We start from the raw sequence: 23,079 nt of genomic DNA, 5'->3' as shown, positions 1-23,079 counted from the left end.
TGAAGCCCATGTTCAACAGACTTAATTGCTTAACTGTCCTGAAACTTCATACACTTATTCACAATCACCATCTCTTGTACAAGTTCAGCTTCCATCTAACTGGGATCAAAATTAGGCCATCTGTTAATATAAACAGATGTTGGACATCCTCTCTGTACAGACTTCATTAAATATATTAATGGTTCACCCAACTGGGGTCAAAATTAGCACCACTGTTACTATTAATAGATGTTCAAAGTCCTCATTCTTTTGACTTTGTTAATTATATCTGATTGTCCTAAAGCTTCCTACGCTTACAACTATGATCTGAATGAATTTGCATTTCAATCTCGGTTCCATATTGAGGTCGAAACTCTTACTATAAATACTTTTTTTGTTGTCCTCCGCCTACAAACTGCGTTAATTATTGAATACATATACAAAAATGTAGTTTTAAATCTTCAACTATGATTTTTTTAATGATATTTAGCAGCGTTCCTGAGTGACAATTCTGATGTTTTATAGGCCTTTTAGAAATAGGATATGGGTTTGTCGGCCCATGTCAGATTTATAAAAGGCTGTGTATTGGTCAATGTTGTGAGGGGATCTGAATCGGTTGTGATGTCTTGTTTATGATATGTATTACAATATTTCTGACATGGCCTCATTACAACGATGAATAGACCAATTCTATTTTTAAAACAGTAAACACAACATATTTATATGAAAATGACTTTTAATAGTACAAATTCACTCAATTTACAGTGCAATTTATGTTCACAATAGTACAATATAATTTAATGTTATATATACAAAAGGCTTTTGTTTCTCTTTGTTTTACATCAAACACAACAGAACAACATAGACAAGAAACTTAATAAGAAGACAGATTTTTTTTAAAGTTCATCTACGATATTGTAACAATATGACCTGCTTTAAGCATACTGTAAGCCAAATATTTTCTTCCTATCTCCTAGACCTCCGACCTATAAAAATGAATGTTATTTTAGATTTCAATTTTTTGTGACCCCTGGGACCTGAATGTGGATCAACATGATTTATCCAATAGTCAAAACTCCTTCACCCCAGCATGCAATACCACCAGCCACGTATCCCCTAAGATTATAATGTCTATACAAGCTGTACAGATGGTCACCCTGTTACCTTGAAAGTAGGTCAAGGTCGTCCTGGACAAACCTGACATATCTTCATTTAACACCCAACAGGCAAATTTTGTCACACTTTTAGAAGTTGTTTAAATTTATCAACCCAGAGATTTGATTTTTTTTAAGAGGTTGTCCAAAGCAAATTATAGGGGATACACTATTGGGTTTCTACTAAATCTCCTGCAGACTTTTCCCTTAAACTCCCAATGCCTTACTAGTGAAAAACACTATGGAAATATCAAATGAAGCACTTGGCAATGTGAGTGGGATGATAATGCCTTACTTTATATTTGGTGCTTTGCAGATTCATGAGTTATAAAAGTGAATTAAAAAATTGTCTTCCTTTGTAAAATATCACAGTTTATAAGCAGCTTTGCTTGAATCAGTAAATCACTTTGTGTATGACCACACTGCTCCTGTATGACACACATTACTGTATGCCACCATTACTGTATGACCAGACCATTATTGTTCATATTAACCCGACTGCTTGGCTGCCTTCACTGCAGCAGGATTTTAGGGTCTGTCACTTGGAGGTTCAGAGCTGTGGTTCTTGCCTGTATTTTGGCTCCGAGGCGATTGTATTTTTTGGTCATGAAGTATTCCATCTCCTGTTCCCTCTTCTCTCTGTATAAAGAGAAAAAAAAAAAACGGTTTTTATCTTTAAAATCTCCAATGAGTGTTCCCATGACAAAATAGTCCAAGTGTTAGTCAAGATATGCATGACAAATTATAATAATATAGGTTGATCAGGCATGGCAGACATTTTATTTTGAAGGGAAACTTGTACCAAAATGTAAACAAGATAAGAAAAGCTAAATTTTGATTCTAACATTGTTAACTTGACTACTAAAATGTTCAGATTTAGCCTGGATCTGTGCAGTTTCTGGACAAAGAAATTAACAATATCTAATTAAATCTTTACCTTGGAACTGGACCATTGCTGGAAACAGGAATGTTGGTTGTTGGTAATTTGTTTCCATACGGGAAAGAGTCCCTGAAGATAAAAACAGGTTAATGAAACATTATTTCACTTTTACAATACATCAGCATTTCACAATTGACTCCAAAGTGGGTTAGTTATAAGCTGACAATGAAGTCATCAAGGTAATAGAAAACTCAAGGATAAATTCCATCTAGAACTATGGTAGCACACTACAGTAGGACAGCCTGGCCATGGGCATTTTTGTTAAGCAAATAACTCCTGTATTATGATATGCATAAAAAATGAAAAAATAAATGTACACTATAATTGGTATATTCAGTATGAAAAAGTACATACAGGCTTCACATTTGTTAAAACAAAAATTAATAAATTGGTTCCGGATTTTAAATTTCCGGATTTTCCACAAGTGTGTTTACACAGGAAATTTAGTTTTGCCTACAGCGAAAAATGGATGCCCATAGTAAAGGTGAGATAGCGGAAAAACTTAATTTACAACATATGTCAAAACAAGATTATTTCTGTCTTTGGGATATAGATATTTAATTTTAAATAGGTTTCAGAAAAAAATTTGTGTAGAGAATTGTGTCATTTTGGGTCAAATATAATATTTTGCAATTTTTCAGCATTTTTTAAGCTGTTACCATGGTATTCACAGCTCTAAAAATCACAGAAAATATCAGTTAACTAATCCTTCAGAGCTGTATTAAAATTGCAAATGTTGTACAGATTACAAGTATATATACTACAAGTATATATACTTTATTAGAGTTTATATGTAGGGTTAACTGGCAATGTTTACATATCTAAGACATGTGTCATATTTTTCAAAATTGGGCATTTTTACTGTACACTGCTACCTGTAAGTCCCCTGACATCACAAAACGAAAGAAGTTGATCAAGTGATGGCAATTTCTAGAAGTAAAGAAGTGATTTAATACTTACGCTGACATTTTTTCATCTGACGGTCCATTGGGATCAAGCACTGGGAACTGGGCATTAACCATGCCTGGAGTTAGTATCACACCTGTTGGAGGTGTCGAGTCCTCATCGGCTTCCTCTCTGAAAATTGGAGTAATTATTCTACTATTAGATGCAGCATGACATTATGTTGATGCTTCTATATATAGATTACCTGTCACAGCTAGCTGTGAATGATATGGCAACAATCGCTGTTTATATTTTATTATGTAGTAACATTTGTGGGAGACAGTGTCAGGGTTGGAATTTACTCACTCTTCAATATTTTTCTTGTCATCCTCCGGTAATGAGTCGAGAAGTGCTGGAACTGAGGCTGGTAACATTTCACCTCCAAATGGATCATCCCTAAAATACAACGGAACATATATAGTGTAAACAATTCAGTCCTATACATTGTATATATAGTGTTAAATTTAAATACATTGTATCTGTACAATATCTACCCCCCCCCCCCGGTATTTATTTTTTCTAAATTTTTGATTCCTGCTTTATGTCCAAAGAATAGGAATAGAATATAATGTATTCACTAAAATTGATCAAACAAAGAGGCATCGAGGGCCTGTATCAGTCACATACTCAGGAGCTAGACTTTGGCTAACCCTGGTAGTATAATTGTCTATCTGTCACACTATTCTACCCAGTACAAACTAATCTGTCTCAATGTTGTATAAATGTACATACCATCTTGGGACCCAGACATTGGTCAATGTGAGGGTGTTGGTCAGTGATGTTAGTCCTTGAGACGGAAACTTTTTCCATGCCATGATCCCACGAATTACATCCTTAAACGATTAATGTAAAATTTACAGACTATGAAAAAACAAAAAACAAGAAAGATTAGTAAAATTGATGGTCTGGGAAAAGTCATTGTAACTTGAATATGCAAACATGCATGTAGCACAGAGTATTTAAGTGAAATAGAAATGTAGGAAAACTATGTGTAGTCAAAGTTACATGATATACTTGTATCGAAAGTAACACATCGCAAGCAAATGAACATACCTAGAAAATTTCATCAGACATTTGAGCTAGTCAAGAATTATATCCATGTCAAAGAATTGGACTTCGATTTCTGACATCAATGTGTACAGTAAAACATATTTATATATAAACGATCAGTAACTCCAGGTTACTGATGGCCTAGGCTAACTCTAGGTTACTGATGGCCTAGGATAACTCTAGGTTACTGATGACCTAGACTAACTCTAGGTTACTGATGACCTAGACTAACTCTAGGTTACTGATGACCTAGGCTAACTCTAGGCTAACTCTAGGTTACTGATGACCTAGGCTAACTCTGGGTTACTGATGACCTAGACTTACTCTAGGTTACTGATGGCCTAGGCTAACTCTAGGTTACTGATGACCTAGGCTAACTCTAGGTTACTGATGACCTAGGCTAACTCTAGGTTACTGATGGCCTAGGCTAACTCTAGGTTACTGATGACCTAGGCTAACTCTAGGTTACTGATGACCTAGGCTAACTCTAGGTTACTGATGACCTAGGCTAACTCTAGGTTACTGATGACCTAGGCTAACTCTAGGTTACTGACGACCTAACTCACCTCCCTATCTAGGTATTTCCTCTGTGTGGCAGCATGTGGGTTTGAGGCATGATCTGCCCTGAAGTATCTCGGCAACGGACACAGATGGAAGTCTGAGTCAACCTCAGCATACGGCATGGGAGACTGGAAAACTTGTAGCCCAGGGGACGGATTCTGTAGAACAAATAAAAACATAACAACAGTGTCAATAACAGCTTCTATTGTACGCTGGTACATTTATAATAACCCAATTATCTGAATCCGAATGATCAGACCTTCAATTGTTTGCTGCCCTTTGAATTATTCAAATCTTAGTTTTATCCCAATAAACAAGCCATGCATGATCATTGATCTCCATCCCACTAACCTAAGAAGGAAACAAAGGGCCATAACTCTATATATGATATTTAGGGTATCTGACTCAAAGGGCTATAACTCTGTATATGATATTGCATAGCATGGGACTTAAAGGGCCATAACTCTATATATGATAGTTAAGACAGGCGTCCCATAGGTCTGTAACTCTGGATACGACATTGTAGGGCATATGGCTCAAAGGTGCATAACTGTATATTACAGGGTAGGGCATATGACGTAAAGGGCCATAACTCTGTATAGGCCATGTGGTAATTAAGGTACTCGAATACATCTGTATATAATGTGAGATTTGCCCCCTGGACCAGGTGACGAGATACATACAAATATATGTAATGATGGGTATTCTACAGGTTGGAATAGTGATGCCGGAGCGATGAGTGGGGCAGGCTTAATCTTGACTTCCTCCATTGTTTCTGGTACAGCTATCTCATCTGAAGTGTCCAAGGTCATACTGCTCCTCACTTGTGATGCACCACCGCTTGGGACTTGGGCCTCCGGTACGCTTATCACTTCTTCCTGACAACCCAAAGCATACTCATTACAATAGGGAGTAATAAAAAATATGAGCAAATACTTACATAAAGTAATGTCAAACTACAGCAGAATCAAGGGGACTTAATTCAGCCCTGGTTTAAAAAAAAAAATTTGATGATATTCTTTTTAGAACTGCAAACTTTCTGATTATTTTTCATGTGAAATTCAAAGCCAAAGAATAAATGCAGAGCACATTTAAAATAAATGTAGACAAAATCATTGTTTTTTTATTTTTATATTGCCTACTTGATGGCATACCATTATTCATATGACAGCAAGATTCACAAAAAGACTGCACATCCTTTTATAATAGACAACTTTGGTAGAAAATGGGAGTGATCAGATAAAACTTAAAATGCAGTCAATAGATGTATCATTCTGATTTGTCAATAACAAAAGTGAAGAAAAGTTTTATTGAATTGATATAATTGGTTATCTCAAAAAGAACAAAAGACCAAAGTTATGGTAAAGTTCCCCCAGAACTCACCTCTGCCCCAGTCCTCAGTGGGCGTGCCAACTTCGGCGCCACATATCCCCCGGAGGACGAGTGTACGTCATGAGGTTTATAACCCTGGATCTTGTACTGCTTGGGTACCTATTAAATTAGTGATATATTCATACATAATTATATGTTGATAAAAAGGTACACGGGAACCTGAATACAGTAACCATACGGTTTCACCAGCCAGGTTTGTTAGAATAAAGTATTAGTTTATGTGGAAGAAGTGAAAAAAAAAAAAGTTACATAAAAAAATGTATTCCAGAAGAACTCAAGTAAACACCATACATATTCATATATGGATAATGTTTGTATCTAACAATGCTGTCAACTGATTCCAAATATAACTTACCTTCAGTTGGAAAAAGGGTACTTTCCTTTTCACCACCACATTTGTAGGTGTGAATGGTACCTTTCCTAGGGCATCAGGGGCCTGTGTTAATACAAACATAATCAAAATATAAATATATAATCTATCAGGGGCCTGTGTTAATACAAACATATTCAAAATATAAATATATAATCTATCAGGGGCCTGTGTTAATACAAACATAATTTAAATATAAAGATATAATCTATCAGGGGCCTGTGTTAATACAAACATAATTTAAATATAAATATATAATCTATCAGGGGCCTGTGTTAATACTAACATAATCAAAATACAAATATATAATCTATCAGGGGCCTGTGTTAATACAAACATAATCAAAATATAAATATATAATCTATCAGGGGCCTGTGTTAATACAAACATAATCAAAATATAAATATATAATCTATCAGGGGCCTGTGTTAATACAAACATAATTTAAATATAAATATATAATCTATCAGGGGCCTGTGTTAATACAAACATAATCAAAATATAAATATATAATCTATCAGGGGCCTGTGTAAATAAAAACATAATTTAAATATAAATATAGAATCTATCGGGGGCCTGTGTAAATACAAACATAATTCAAGTATAAATATATAATCTTAAGTAGCCTATGTTGACCAAACAAAAGTTAAGTAAAACAAAATTAATTGAATTCATTAACAAAAATTTACATTTGTATCTAACCCTTGTGAGGACAGATTCCTGAATGTTTGATTCAATAAAAATTAAATATTTTATTCTGATGCTAACAATGAATAATTCTGACTTGACAAAAGAGAACTGTTAAGAGACAACATTGACTCACCATGTCGTCCTTGACATTAGGAGTAGAGTAGGTGACAAACTGGTGTCGTTTGACCTTGGAGTAGTGTAGTGGTAAATTTGCAGGGATCATTTCTTTCTGTTCCTCATCTTCAACCTTATCTTTGCGTTCCTCTGTAAAATGTAACACAATGGATAGAAACAATTAATTATCTCTTAAGATGAAGTGCAGGAAAGCTAAATTTTAAATACTACTAATTGAGACATTTTCAGAGAACTAATTGAGATCTCTCCAGGGTCAATAGAAGTAACCACGTCAAAAATAACGTCATCAATATGACATTTCATGGGACATTCATGATGGTGCAATGATAAGATTTCACAACAGCTTATAAGTTGTTATATTTCTAGTATGCGAGAAAAATAATCAAACATGTGCCTGTACCATGGACAGAGATATCTTAACCCGAATGTAAGAGTTTGGGTGGCCAGCACTCGGCTGTACCACGGACAGGGATATCCTAACCCGAATGTAAGAGTTTGGGTGGCCAGCACTCGGCTGTACCACGGACAGGGATATCCTAACCCGAATGTAAGAGTTTGGGTGGCCAGCACTCGGCTGTACCACGGACAGGGATATCCTAACCCGAATGTAAGAGTTTGGGTGGCCAGCACTCGGCTGTACCACGGACAGGGATATCCTAACCCGAATGTAAGAGTTTGGGTGGCCAGCACTCGGCTGTACCACGGACAGGGATATCCTAACCCGAATGTAAGAGTTTGGGTGGCCAGCACTCGGCTGTACCACGGACAGGGATATCCTAACCCGAATGTAAGAGTTTGGGTGGCCAGCACTCGGCTGTACCACGGACAGGGATATCCTTGTCTGCAGATGACTCGGGCTAAGATTCTGTAACATCCCAACCCCGGCTAACGCCTTGGTTGGGATTATGTTACAGAATCTTAGCCCTCGACTGAGATAACCCGATCTCGATCACTTACAGGTAATAGATTTTATTAATCTTCTATACATACGAGACACAATTCCTGCACTGAATTTCTCCTTCCGCCAATCCTCCACCATCTTCCGTAGTGAGTTAAGTTTGTGGTTGACCCTAGCATGCAGGATGACTCTACGACCGGCCTGTGCAAAGCGGTCAAGTGCAGTATGGCGGACGGCCCACAGATCATTGGTATAGGTATCAAATTTGGCTGTATCAGGTGCCAACTATAAAGATATTATAACACAATGCAATAATTTTCTATATCTACATGTAGACTAGAGGGCTTTGTAAATTGTGGAGGCAAAGAATAACTCCAACAGCAGATAGCACATATATATACTCTCATTAACACCAGCAAAAAAATATTAGTATTATAATAGTACTCATATAGAACAGACTTGAAATAATACACATCCATGTGACTTTTCCGTATCAAAAGTACAATAAAGGCAAGACTTACTGTAGTTGACTCTCGGAAAGTACGTTTAAATGTTGTTGCAGTTTCCTGTCGATTGAATTCATCGGCTGGTATTGGATCACCTCTCCGTTCATACTAGAACACACAAAATCAGCGTCATACACATTGAGTGAAATATATAAATATTGAAAACCCAATGATTTTCATTTGTATAGCAATGCCACTGAATCACCCTGGCAAAGAGGTGCGACTTTAAGGACTGTAAATACCTAATGTGCCTGTTATGACATCATAATTGTAGCTATAGAAACTGTTACTATATTCACTGTCAAAATTGCTGTTCAACGGTTTAGCTTTCAATACCAAATAACTTATTTCAGTTAAAACTGTGTTAGAATTATGACAGCAGGTGTAGGAATGTGTATATAATCAATGAACTGTACTGCTAATTTATATTGGTTATAAATGATAGAGCTTTGCACCAGATGGCAATATTATGTTTGCCTGCAATGCCCTGTCATTTATTACCACTATAAATACCATACCGAGGTGGCAGTTCATAATGCTAAAGTGTTAATCAGACATAGAATGAAATATGATAATTACCATACATTGTGATGCTACGACATCTACATGAGATGACTACCATTCATTTAAATGCTTCATTACAGATATCTACAAACCTTGTATGTTAATTTTTTGTACCTTTTGATGCTACATACATTTTTTTCTACATACCTTCTATGGTAATGATTGCACATTAAATTATAATGCTACATTCATTTTCCTACATACCTTGTATGTTACAAAATCATACATTAGTACAAACCTTGTATGTTAATTTTTCGTACCTTTTGATGCTACATACATTTTTTTCTACATACCTTCTATGGTAATGATTGCACATTAAATTATAATGCTACATTCATTTTCCTACATACCTTGTATGTTACAAAATCATACATTAGTACAAACCTTGTATGTTAATTTTTCGTACCTTTTGATGCTACATACATTTTTTTCTACATACCTTCTATGGTAATGATTGCACATTAAATTATAATGCTACATTCATTTTCCTACATACCTTGTATGTTACAAAATCATACATTAGTACAAACCTTGTATGTTAATTTTTCGTACCTTTTGATGTTACATACATTTCTCTATATATACCTTCAATACATTATGATGTTACGTAATCATACATACAGTAATCTACAAATTATGCGGATAGAAGGTTTTTTCAGGATTTTCATCCACTGCAAAAAGCACCTGCCCAAATTCAACAGGTTTTTACTATACTTACTTTGTACTGGTCCCATGCATCGTTGCGGGCCACCAGGATCTTCTCTCTGTCAGCGTTTGTGATCTGATCATCACCGAGCTTCACCTGCCATCTTAGTTGGTTCTGTCTTTCCTCATACACATTCTGTCGTACACTGTGTTCAAACACTGCTTCCTGGGAACAAACACATCATCAAATAGTTTATCAACAAGCATGCATCAGGGTATTGCTAAAGCAATACATGTCCCCTAACAGCCCTCGCTAAAAATAGTAACAGTGACCTTGAACCTAAAACCCTGAAACTTGAACTTCATCTGTAGCTACTCATACTGAATTTGCATATCAACTTTCACCAATATACCTTGAAGCATATATAGCTGAGAAAAGTGTGGAAAACTGAGTAGATGGACGGCCGGACGAACAGATGAAGGGGGAAAAACCAATAGCTCCCCCGATTTCACATGTAGGGGACTAATAATATGAACAGTTTCATAGTTACACCAGAAACATATTTATTATTGCTCAAAAATAGTTTTGCATATCAGGACACAGGTATGAAATATACAAAGAATATGAAATATATATCAGAAAACAATGTACTTATAAACAGTTGTGTAAAATAGAGTAGAATATATATACATTTTTTAAACCAGGTAAATCTATGAAAATACTAAATCATATATATTAATAACAAAGCCATGACGTGCTGAAAGATTTTAGAAATTGTACTTACTTTCATCTGTCGTGTGGCAGCTTTTGGCTTGTCTTTGCTTTTAGATATCACAGCTGAAAAAAATGGGTTGAGATACATTAACATGGGAAACAGGGATAAAAATAGTAACATATTGTTAAGTTTTAAATCTTTCTCAATATTTTGAATTAACAGCAATATTTGAAGGTCAGTTTCTCTTTAATTAAACTATAATTTTTGTAACAACTCCAAAATCATGTAACAAAGGTAGACTTCAATTAAAAAGCAATGTCTAAACAAATGTTTAGGGAGTTAAGATGTTGTAACTTACTTTCTCGCATGTCCTTAGCTCGTAATTTGCCTGGTTCTTGGTTTAAAACTTGAGCAACAGCATAAGGTGTGTCTAGTTGGGGTGGAAACCTCACTCCTCCATACTCTACGTCCTGTTAACATAATAACACCATTATCTAATGTCAGGTCAGGATAAATTAACACTAGACAGATCCAGGTATATTAACAGTACATAGCAGTAACAAACATTGCCAGCTATTGTTATGTACGAACCTGCTGAACTTCAGGTTTTTTCGGTTTGCTTTTCTGTCTTTTCTTTCGTGACCTTCCAAGTGGAGTTAGAGACCGTGGGTCAAGAATTTCCTCACCTTCATATTCCTGCTCTGATATTTCCCTATAAAGATTAAAAATATGGGAATAATTTCAGAATATCTGCCAATACAGACATGAGCATAACCTAGATGTCTTCCAATAAAGACATGAGAATGACTCAAATATCTCCTAATAAAGGCATGAGAATGACTCAAATATCTTGCAATGGAGACATGAGAATGACTCAAATACCTTCCAATAAAGACATGAGAATGACTCAAATATCTCCCTAATAAAGACATGAGAATGACTCAAATATCTTCAAATTAATTAAGACATAAGAAAAACTGATATTTTTCAATATCCATAGAATCGAGGATCAAATGTGTGGTTACTTGTTTTGATTTATTTAGCTAATTACATTAAAAACATAACTTACTTTAGCATCCCTGGTAGTGAGGTTCCACAAAAATTACAGATGATAGGTTTGGAGTTGAACTGTGATATCACTAACTGTATCTTCATCATAGCAGTAAGGAACTCCAACGGAGCAAATGTCACCGACACTTCACTCTCCCCATGGGCTGGTATTACACCTGTAAACACACACAAGACAAGCTAAATACAATTCTTATTTGGACTCGAAAAGTATTTCCAAGTATACAAATCATTTTTCTTTGAAGTTTGAGTTATGTAACTTGAAGGAAGTTGAATCGATCATGTTGAAATAATTTCCCTGTTATGTCCTACTCAACTTTGTTCCAGACATTTTGAAATGTTCCATGTTTGCAAGCTTGCAGATGGGGATAACAGATTATGCATTTTATAAATGAAATACTAAAATCAACAGGTTAAAAAAAAGATAAAACTTGCAATTTTTAGATATTACTTAAAAACAAAATACCCACCTGTCATGGGTTGCACTGAAAACGACGGATGTGGCTGGATGTATGTCAAATTGAATTCAAAGTCAATAGGTGCTTCACATCGTAGGGGAAACACTTTGGTCATCCTACAACAAAATATATACATGTACATAGGAACGGGACTAAATACAATACAACTGTAATGGTACCAGAAACTGGCCAAGAAACTACAGGGTAGGGCTGGGACTATACTATTGTAGGTCAGGATATCAGTGGGGACTACAGAATTGTAGGATAGCAGTGGGGACTACAGAATTGTAGGATAGCAGCGGGGACTACAGAATTGTAGGATATCAGTGGGGACTACAGAATTGTAGGATAGCAGTGGGGACTACAGAATTGTAGGATAGCAGCGGGGACTACAGAATTGTAGGATATCAGTGGGGACTACAGAATTGTAGGATATCAGCGGGGACTACAGAATTGTAGGATAGCAGTGGGGACTACAGAATTGTAGGATAGCAGCGGGGACTACAGAATTGTAGGATAGCAGCGGGGACTACAGAATTGTAGGATAGCAGCGGGGACTACAGAATTGTAGGATAGCAGTGGGGACTACAGAATTGTAGGATAGCAGTGAGGACTACAGAATAGCAGCGGGGACTACAGAATTGTAGGATATCAGTGGGGAATACAGAATTGTAGGATAGCAGCGGGGACTACAGAATTGTAGGATAGCAGCGGGGACTACATAATTGTAGGATAGCAGCGGGGACTACAGAATTGTAGGATAGCAGCGGGGACTACAGAATTGTAGGATAGCAGTGGGGACTACAGAATTCTAACAGGTATGATGAGGGTGGGAACTAGATTGTATTGGACTACAGTATATAAACTTGTGCTACAGTACTTGGGGGAGGACTAGAGAGTTGTAGGACAGTAGTATAATAAACTTGTGTCCTACAGGTACTGGGTGAGGGTAGGGACTAGAGAATTGAAGGACAGCAGTGGTGACTAACTACGTCTGGTGTTTATAGGGACTGGAGTCGTGGATAGTAGGTGCTATTGTGTCCTAAAGGTACTGAGCTGAGGTCAGGCAAGGTTTTAGGACTACATTAGGATACTTGTATAGGTTGGGTGAGGGTGGGGACTAGAGAGTGATAGGACAGCATTTGTGACTTACTTGTGTCCTAAAGGTACTGAGCTGAGGTCAGGACAAAGGAGTTTTAGGATAGCATTATGATATACTTGTGTCCTATAGGTACTGATGGGTTAGGAAGGGGGACTAGAGTTGTAGGATAGCATAACTGTTTGGTGACTTACTTGTGTCCTACAGGTACTGGGGGAAAACTAAACTGTTGTGGAAAGTCATCCGTACTCATCACTGGGTAGGCATGTATGGGGATGACCAAGTTCTCCTCACCCTGAAAATTAAACATCAAACCCTTAAAATACCAAGTTATCCTTGACACAACACACCAATTCTTATCAGAGAAAATAAATTCATTCCAAATACATAATATAGATTTATAGACACCCTAATCAGTGATTTTTGAGACTCTGATATATTTTAATCATCCTTTTGAGTTCCTGCTATACATTCTTACTATTGGGACTCATCAAAATTTTGAAAATGATTTCCAGGGACACATCTGAAAAATTCCATAAAGTTACTGCCTAATGAAGCCAATTCAAACCTATTTTCAAAATTCAATGAATTATTTTTCATGTATATTTATAGAGATGATGCAAAATATTGTTTTCTGTTATATATATTATACTACATGTCATCACATACAGGACAATTGATCCGGATGCAGTCATAGTAGTAACGCCATTCGTCTGGGGTGAACTCTATAGTACATTCTGTTGTAAGGCCCGGGACTAATCTCTCCTGTAATACGAAAATACAAAAACATGGTCAGCAAGGGACTATTACATTCAATGTATCACAATATATCTGCTAGTAGACCTAATTGTTTGTGGTGTTTGTTTTTTCTATGTAAACTTTGTAAATACAAATACAAATACAAGTATGCCAAGATAACTCTACATGTATCTAGGGTAAAACATTTTGTTGAGTCCCATAGAAATTCTGAAAATATTGAAATTTTACATAGCAGAACCTATAGTTTTAACAAAACTAGGCAATTGACCTATACAAATATAAATCTATATACTTAGTATGCCACATAATAAACATCAAAAGCTTGTCAGATCTGGAATGTTGGTTTGTGAAAGTAAGTACAATATAATGTACATTAAAAATTAACAGATTTGGATGTTTCACAAGATAATCTTCAGGATACTGTAAATAGACTTAGTTCTGTGCATTAGAATTTTAGCAAATTACCAAGATCTGTGCAATGATAAATAAGTGTATCCGCAGTACTCGACTAACTTGTCATAGAAAACTTTTAATAAGAACTATAATTTATACAATCATAATTCAGTCGAACATTTTAAGCATGAAAGCACTAAATTATGATTACTAGTATCATTAAATCTGTATGATTTGTTTACAGTATTGTATTTATCCTCAAATCAGTCCTCCTCCATAAGTGTAAAATTTAGCGTTGAAGCGTTAAAGTTTAAATTTGGGGAGGGCTTATTTTTAACCACTTTTAGCATAATATCTTGAAATGATATTGAGAAGCACTTAAATACAGGTACTCACAGTTTTTTTATACTTCAGATAAAAGTATTTAGTTTGAGGTGGTATAATATGCATTCTGATGACTTCGGTTGAGGCATTGACAATACTGAGTTGTTGGACTTGTTTCTTGTGCAGAGTGTATCCCCCGAAGTGCACCACAGCAGGTTTTGCCTGTACCATGGCATTCTGAGAGACGGTGGAGTAGATCTCTGTGAAATAGATAATTTGTCATTAGAACATTTCCTGGATAAGAAATGTGACTCATTGGGCTTTTGCTCTGCTTTTACCATCTCTACAAAATAGAGTCAATTCAAATGGATGATTTTGAGCAGCAGAGTACTGTAGATGTGTATAGGGACTTATTAATCAGTGGAGTTGGATATATTTATATGATTGATTAATATGTCATGCATGTACTATTGAATGAAACCAGGCAATAATTAATTGACATTTTTTATTAAGCATTAGTTGCTGTATAGGCTGTGAAAGTTGTTGGATCAAAAACCACGGGAAACATGATATAACAAAATCTGTTACCTGTTTAATTTATGTTCTAAATCAATTTATTTCACCTTCGAGCTGACATATTCTATAACATCTCCTGTTCGGTGTCACCTCTGTTTACCGAAAATCAGTCCTGAACAAAGATGAATTAATCTTGAAGAGTACAGGCAACAGATTCTATATTAGGCTATATCAAGTTTGAAAAAAAAAACTATTTCTGCAGAACTTCATTTCGTCATATTGTGCTCGGCTGGTCTATATTGGGGATTGTTGGGATGGATAGATTATGTGTGTATTGGTTGACGAGTCTTGTGCCCTCGAACTAGATAGTAAGTATACTGTAATGTAAGTAATTACAGTTTATTCTGTAGAATTAATATAAAGCATGTGCTGATCCTACAACTCCCGTGATATTTTTTTTGATATTTCACACAACTGTGCTAGGAGTTTTAATACGAATATCGATTTGAAAAGCACATGATTTTACATCAATAGATAATACAATTTGTCATTTAAATGGTATCTTTTCGTTAAAGTCAACAAAGTGACTAAAGCCATAGCATACTTGTTTCTAACAGGTGATTAGGAACCGTTTGTTGCTTCTTCGGCTCGACGAGTTGCATGGTGTCTATCAGCAGACCTTTCTCGCCAGACAGACCCATGGGGTCCGTAAAGGCCCTGCTCATTGCAGTAACGGCTGGCATTTTGTTTTGTATTCAATACACCATTGTATAACTGTTAATATTCCTTCGATGTCTACATGATTTTTTCCTTCTATTAGAAGGTACTTTCCGCCATGTTGTTTACGACCGTATCACTCCATATGAAGGGAGTAGTAAAATAGTTCGTCATAACAACGGTAATTTGGTTTTATTTAAGGATTGGTGTAGTATTTTTTCAACCAGATCGAATGGAATTTTATAGTTTCATGAACAATAGTTAGTAATAAACCATTTAGAACTTCTATTTCGAAAATAAGATATTTGCGGACTAGTTTTTAAAAACTGACGTCTCCAAGGAGATAATTCCGCCGACGGAAGTTTACAAATGTTCAGAACTCTCCGTTCATGAAGATAAAAAAAGTAGGAGGGAATTTCCCGCGAACGCTCTGTTGTGGAAAATCATTGCACGTGCCATCTGTCAAAATCAGGGAAAACACGCGACGTCAATTAAGCCGGTGTAACTGGTTTTACCGACCTATACGTAAGGAAATACAGGTATCTCCCGTTACTGCTAATGCACGGTATACAACATTAAACAAAACACCAGAACAAGACTTTCATGGAATGCTGACACGTGCAATACAAACAATAATATTGTCAATATTTTTTGTAGATCTAGATAATCTATGCCATAGTATAAACTGTTCTTGACTTTAATCGGAAAGGACACTTATTTCTTTAACTCATATTTTCTATTATTGACTATGTTGCAACGATAGCATCTTCCACAGGGGTTTGAAATTCTGATAAATGATTACAGCCTACAGGCACATATATATATATAAGAAAAATAAGCTTTAAAACTTTTACAGTAACATATTAGACAAATGATACAGGCGTCATTCCAATCGTTCTTCAAACTACATATATTTGCCAACTTGTAATTTTAGATGAATGATGGCATCCAGCAAGTCTTTACCAGGTACTATACGTAAACTTGATGAAGTTGTTGTGAACAGAATAGCAGCAGGGGAGGTAATCCAGAGACCAGCCAATGCTCTAAAGGAAATGATCGAGAATTGGTATGTTGATAAAGCTTCCAAGTGGAGACAGTGCTATGTCTATTACAACATTAATTAAATGTGGCGATTTTGACTCTTTTTGTAATTATTAACAGGTGTGTTTATCAGTATCACAGGTGTATGCCAGTAAGACAGGTGAATAGTCAGTAAGACGTGTGTATAATCATGTCGGTAAGACATTTGTATGTCAGTAAGACATTTGATTAGGCCAATAAGACAGGTATATGTCAGTAAGACATTTGTGTATAAATCATGTCAGTGAGACGTGTGTGTCAGTAAGATGGGTGTGTATTTCAGGAAGACAGATGTGTATGTCAGGAAGACATATGTATATCAGTAAGACAGGTGTGCACATGTATGTCAGGAAGACAGGTGTGTAGGTCAGTAGACAGATGTGTGTCAGTAAGATGGGTGTGTATGTCAGTAAGACAGGTTTGTATGTCAGTAAGACAGAGGTGTATGTCGGAATACATACCTGATATTAAATATTTGCTGATATTAAATTTTACATTTCTATTTATTTAAAGTCTGGATGCTAAGGCTACCACTATCCAGGTAACTGTAAAACAGGGAGGACTAAAGCTCTTACAGATACAGGACAATGGAACTGGTATCAGGGTAGGTATACCTGGCACGGTAACAGGTGTCGATGTGTCTATGTTTATGACGAAGCCCTCCTCCGAGTGAAACCAACAAGCCGATGTATTTTATTAGCTAAAGTAATGAAACACAGAACTGTGGACGTCAGGTTGTGTTGTTGATTGCACCCTCTATTTCATAATCCACATCATGCGATCACCCTGCATACCAGCTGGTATCCATGCCTGACATCAATACAAGCATTACATCACCTATAAACACAGTGTTGGTTCTTCTCCTTTCTACGATATGTTTAAAGTGTTAACACACTGATCTGTGGATTGTAGATGTTTTGCAAAATTTTGTTTACCGCCAAAAATATTTAAATGCAAGTTGTATAATTAAGTGTGTTTATAGCAGAACACATTTCTTTTCACAGAAAGAAGACATGGAGATTGTATGTGAGAGATTTACTACAAGTAAACTTAATACATTTGATGATCTCAACAACATTGCAACCTACGGATTTAGGGGTGAAGCATTAGCAAGTATCAGTCATGTGGCTCATGTCACCATAACAACAAGAACAGCAGATTCAAAATGTGCATACAGGTGGGACATATGTTTGTATATTGAAATATGTCTTAACTGAGATGAAAATGAATTATTGGATTGGTTAATATCGTGATCTAAAGGTTAATCAGTATCCATATTCACCTTCCTTGATCAATAATTGTATATCATACTCTAGATATATATATATGAATAAATTGAACCCAACACTCGTGTTTGTGAAATATTGTATTTATTATGCTGGTTTATAAATATATTTCAGCTGAAAAAAACTACCTGGTTGTGGTTGTCTTGGGGGGCAAAGGGATTAATACGAAATAATTAGAGCATACGTCTTCTTATCAGGTTATAATCTTTTGCTTGTTTGCTTGTTTGCTGGGTTTATCACCCTGTGAACAGCCAGGGTCATTTTGAGACAGGGTCTCCTTGTAGTAGTTGGTGACTACCTCACTGAACAAGATACAGGAGGCTCATCGCATGCCATCCAGAGCAATTGGACGCTAGTGTCTCGCCCAAGGACACAACCACGACCGTATAGTACAACCTGTTTCTCAGCTTCCCAAGAAACACAAACTGACATGGGTAGGAAGTGTCAATCCATTCACCTCAGATCTTCACCTGATGTTACGTAGCTGGTGCTCTAACCAACTGAGCTATTGCGGCCCCCAACTTATGTTGGTTGGAATTTTCCTTTAGCCCAGTAGCAGGGTGTACACTAAGAGAGTCTGAGATCCATAGTTCAGGTCCCAGCATCAGCAGAATATTTTCCAATCCTACTTCTTTTACCTTTGTATTCTTGAATTCATTTCAGAGGGCATTTCATAGATGGAAAATTGAAAGAACCAGTAAAACCATGTGCTGGAAATGTTGGCACCCAGATTACGGTACATGACAGTTTGTACATAAATATTATTATCTTAGGCATTTTATGAGAAAAAAATGATAAAAGTCTAAAGATACTCTTCCTAAACTTTATTGTGAATTTAAGAAAATTGTACAATGGTCAGATAATTGTTGAAAAATATCAAGAAGAAAATGATTTAATAGCACTCCATTATTACAACCCTACACTGATTGATAGTCTTTTCTTCGTCCTTATAGGTTGAGGATTTATTTTATAACATAAGCACTCGACGGAAAGCCTTAAAAAGTCCATCAGAAGAGCATGCCAAAGTCATAGAGGTGGTTAGCAGGTAAGAGGTGAAGGTCATAGAGGTCAGGTGATCAGCAGGTAAGGGGTGAAGGTCATAGAGGTCAGGTGGTTAGCAGGTAAGAGATGGTGAGCAGAAAAGGGGTGAAGGTCGGAGGTAGGTAGCAGGTAAGGGGTGAAGGTCATAAAGGTCAGGCAGTTAGCAGGTAAGGATTGAAGGTCATAGAGGTCAGATGGTTAGCATATAAGTGAAGGTCATATATGTGGTAACTAGGTAAGGGTTGAAGGTCATAGAGGTGGTGAGCAGAAAAGAGGTAAATGTCATAGAGGTAGTAAGCAGGTAAGAGGTGAAGTTCATATATGTAGTAAGAAGGTAAGGGGTGAAAGTCATAGAGGTGGTGAACAGGCTAGCGTTGAAGGTCATAGAGGTGGTTAGCAGGTAAAGGCTCTTAGAAAGGCCATAGAGGTGGTTAGTAGATGCAATTCTTATAAAGTTTCATGTTCTAAAATGTCAAAGGAAACCTTTGATGTGGTAATGATTTTCTTTATGACTGTTAAGATGAGCTATACATCTTAGTCCTGTCCTCATGTGTTTCAGATACGCTGTACATAATAGTAAAGTTGGATTCACTTTAAAGAAGGTAAGGAAGCATTTATATACGATTATATTTTATTAGTCAGGGGAGACTATAGTTTTCTTCTCTGTCCATCAGCTCTCTAGTATCTTCATTCCTTGAGGGATTTTGATAAAACTACACACAATGAGAAAGGACTATAATATCTCTAAGTTTTCAGGATGTCAGTTCAAGTTAATTGTCACTGTTGCTATTTTTAGCTCACCTGCCCAAAAGGCAACTGAGCTTATGCCGTGGTGTGATGTCAGTCAGGCGTCAACTTCTAAACAACTTACCAATAACTATGAGGCACAGAGTCCTTATATTTGTCCTGTGTCATGATTTAGGGCTACCAACTTTGTTCAAATAACTCACCTTGATCTACATTCAAGGTCACAGGGGTCAAATAGGCTAAAATCTTTTAACAATGATTTTTCAATAGCCAAGAGTCAGGAACTCGGAGACCTGATATTGGGCCAATAGTATGTTGGAATGAAGCAATACAAAATGTATTGACAGGAATAAACCTAGCTTACTCTGATATTTGAATAAAGTGGTAATAAGCTTAGTATCTGCATAAATGACCTGGATCAACTTTGAAGTTTCTCTAGAAGCAGGTGAGCCATACAGGCCCATAAGGCATCTTGTATTGAATTTTCCAGTACAAGTTTTCAGGCACAATATTATGCATATAGTAATATGGCATAGATTGTTGTATTACAACTCAAGGAAACCATTGCAAATTTGGCTTTAGACCCCAATTCTATTAAGAAGACAAGCTTTTTGAATGACTTTGGTGAAAGACTGGTGATAAAAAGAATGATGATCTATTTTCTTTAGATTCCATTTCACAGAAAACTGCCTTCCATTTACAGTAAATGTTTGTATTCTATTGCAATCTCCAAGTTAATGAGTGTGAATTATATCAAAGAATGAAATTTTAGGCCTTTTATGTTGAAATGACATGGCTACTTTTATATAAATTGATAGGAACTTAAAGAAACTCAAACTTGTTTTATTGGTTATTAGTCCCCTACCGATGAAGCCAGCGGAAATTGTAAGTTTCCAATCTGTCTGTCTCATACATGTGTACATTTGTACGTGATCTAGCAGCTTCATTCCTTGAGGGATTTTAATCAATCATCACAGAATGATAATGGACCATGAAATCCTGGCCAAGTTCATGTTTCAGGGAATTTTGGTCAAGGTCAAGACCACTGCTACTATTTTTAGTGGTGGCTAGTAAGAGTCGTGTATTACTTGAGCAATAGCCAGTATGCTTGTTGATCTGAGAAAACAGATAAATGTAAATGACACTGTCACTTTGGTTGTGTTTTTGAAATCATGTCTCCTAAATTGTCTGCAACAAATGTTGAATATTGATGCAAAAACAGTCCACTAATAAATGTATCTCCTTTGCCTTTTGTGATTGACCCTACATATCTCTATTATCTCCTCCTTCAATCAACCTGCATATCTTATATATACCGGGTATCCAGCCGAGGATCTTATATATACCGGGTATCCAGCCGAGGATCTCATATATACCGGGTATCCAGCCGAGGATCTCATATATACCGGGTATCCAGCCGAGGATCTCATATATACCGGGTATCCAGTCGAGGATCTCATATATACCGGGTATCCAGTCGAGGATCTTATATATACCGGGTATCCAGCCGAGGATCTTATATATACCGGGTATCCAGCCGAGGATCTTATATATACTGGGTATCCAGCCGAGGATCTCATATATATACCGGGTATCCAGCCGAGGATTAATTGGTGTTGGCTCAATCCTCCGACTTACTCTTAGTCACATGTGATTTCCAATCATATGTTAATTTGATCCTTGAGATATAATTCTGAATGGAATGTCTGTATGATTCATCTCTCAAATTCATTATTTTGTGTATGAGAGCATATGTGTCTTCATGTTTATCCCATATCTATGCTTGTTTCACAACTGATATGGCACGTGATACAATTTGTAGCAATGTGTTCTTGTTTTTGTTTACACACCGCTGTTTACAAACCACCAACCACCAATAAGTAGAATATTTTACTTGGTCACAGTTAAGTCAAACCACCAAATAAATAGAATATTTTATTTTGTCACAGTTAAGTCAAACCACCAAATAAGTAGAATATTTTACTTGGTCACAGTTAAGTCAAACCACCAAATAAGTAAAATATTTTACTTGGTCAGAGTTAAGTCAAACCACCAAATAAATAGAATATTTTACTTGGTCACATTTAAGTCAAACCACCAAATAAGTAGAATGTTTTATTTAGTCACAGTTAAGTCAAACCACCAAATAAATAGAATATTTTATTTTGTCACAGTTAAGTCAAACCACCAAATAAATAGAATATTTTACTTGGTCACAGTTAAGTCATACCACCAAATAAGTAGAATATTTTAATTGGTCCACTTGGTTTTCTTCGACTTATCTGTGTTTTATTGTAGATATCTTAATCTATCACTAAGTATGTTCCCATCAGAATAAATCATGATATGGTTTTGAGGTAATAAATCATACAGTATAGATTGGTCGGGTCTCCAAGTTCCTTGCAGTTTAACTCCAAACTATTCATTTAAATGCGTTCCAGCTGTGGTTAGCTCCCTTTTAACAGGAATTATATTTCTGGTTAGGTTGTTAATGTCATGTGTTATAAAGATGTTTTGTTTTCACTTCATTGTGATATTCATACTACCGATTTTATGGAGGGGGGGGGGGGGGGGGGGGGGCATACTTAGCGTTGTGTCACATTGTATCATTATCCCCTGTTCTAAGCCAGTCAGTGCCATATCTTGAGAACCCCTCAACATATTTGGTTTATCTTAACACCATAGTTCTACATCAGAACACAATCTGGTGGTTATTGGTCAAGAGGAAAGGTTCAAGGGTCACTTTTGACAATGTGTCATGTCCTATTCCAAATCAATGTCATACCTTGATTGATAACCTAACATAATAGATCACGTTTACACCATAATATCAAGTTCCATTCCTAGTCATATTCTGGTGGTGATCGGTCAAGGTTAAAGGGTCAAAAGTCACAATGTGGCCTGTCCAGTAAAAAAAAGTCTGGGACTGAACTGGTTAAAGTGTCCCTCTAGAGTGTAGCGGAACTGGACTGGGCTGGACACTGGCTACGTAGCTTAACTGGATAGAGTGTCCCTCTAGAGTGTAGCGGAACTGGACTGGGCTGGA

At 36.4% G+C, this 23,079-nt stretch overlaps 2 protein-coding genes across 3 annotated transcripts in view; one reads left to right on the top strand and one right to left on the bottom strand.

Annotated features, from left to right (window-relative positions):
* Nucleotides 1-697: 697 nt before the first annotated feature.
* LOC117344290 (cilia- and flagella-associated protein 221-like) lies at nucleotides 698-16,026 on the bottom strand. The gene is made up of 22 exons (XM_033906985.1): nucleotides 15,767-16,026; nucleotides 14,719-14,906; nucleotides 13,840-13,935; nucleotides 13,365-13,465; nucleotides 12,084-12,187; nucleotides 11,615-11,771; nucleotides 11,137-11,257; nucleotides 10,904-11,015; nucleotides 10,615-10,667; nucleotides 9,903-10,055; nucleotides 8,636-8,728; nucleotides 8,207-8,399; nucleotides 7,215-7,345; nucleotides 6,377-6,457; nucleotides 6,013-6,120; nucleotides 5,313-5,507; nucleotides 4,635-4,787; nucleotides 3,751-3,851; nucleotides 3,325-3,414; nucleotides 3,034-3,150; nucleotides 2,071-2,142; nucleotides 698-1,772 (listed from the first exon to the last, which is right to left on the bottom strand). The coding sequence occupies exons 1-22, from the start codon at nucleotides 15,903-15,905 to the stop codon at nucleotides 1,646-1,648; spliced, it is 2,685 nt and encodes an 894-aa protein (XP_033762876.1). The 5' UTR covers nucleotides 15,906-16,026; the 3' UTR covers nucleotides 698-1,645.
* Nucleotides 16,027-16,240: 214 nt separating this feature from the next.
* Nucleotides 16,241-23,079, top strand: part of LOC117344291 (DNA mismatch repair protein Mlh1-like) — a 132,090-nt gene continuing 125,251 nt past the window's right edge. Inside the window, exons 1-7 of one of the 2 annotated variants that reach the window (XM_033906986.1) lie at nucleotides 16,241-16,418; nucleotides 16,814-16,945; nucleotides 17,473-17,563; nucleotides 17,964-18,136; nucleotides 18,909-18,981; nucleotides 19,199-19,290; nucleotides 19,846-19,888. In XM_033906986.1, the coding sequence (XP_033762877.1) occupies nucleotides 16,818-16,945; nucleotides 17,473-17,563; nucleotides 17,964-18,136; nucleotides 18,909-18,981; nucleotides 19,199-19,290; nucleotides 19,846-19,888 (600 nt within the window). In that variant the 5' untranslated portion in view covers nucleotides 16,241-16,418; nucleotides 16,814-16,817. The remainder of the gene's footprint in view (nucleotides 16,419-16,813; nucleotides 16,946-17,472; nucleotides 17,564-17,963; nucleotides 18,137-18,908; nucleotides 18,982-19,198; nucleotides 19,291-19,845; nucleotides 19,889-23,079) is intronic. The other variant, XM_033906987.1, reaches the window with a different exon arrangement.

This window comes from Pecten maximus, chromosome 15 (assembly GCF_902652985.1).
Source record: "Pecten maximus chromosome 15, xPecMax1.1, whole genome shotgun sequence".
NCBI classification, from domain to species: Eukaryota; Metazoa; Mollusca; class Bivalvia; order Pectinida; family Pectinidae; genus Pecten; species Pecten maximus.
This window is presented reverse-complemented; position numbering and strand designations above follow the sequence as displayed.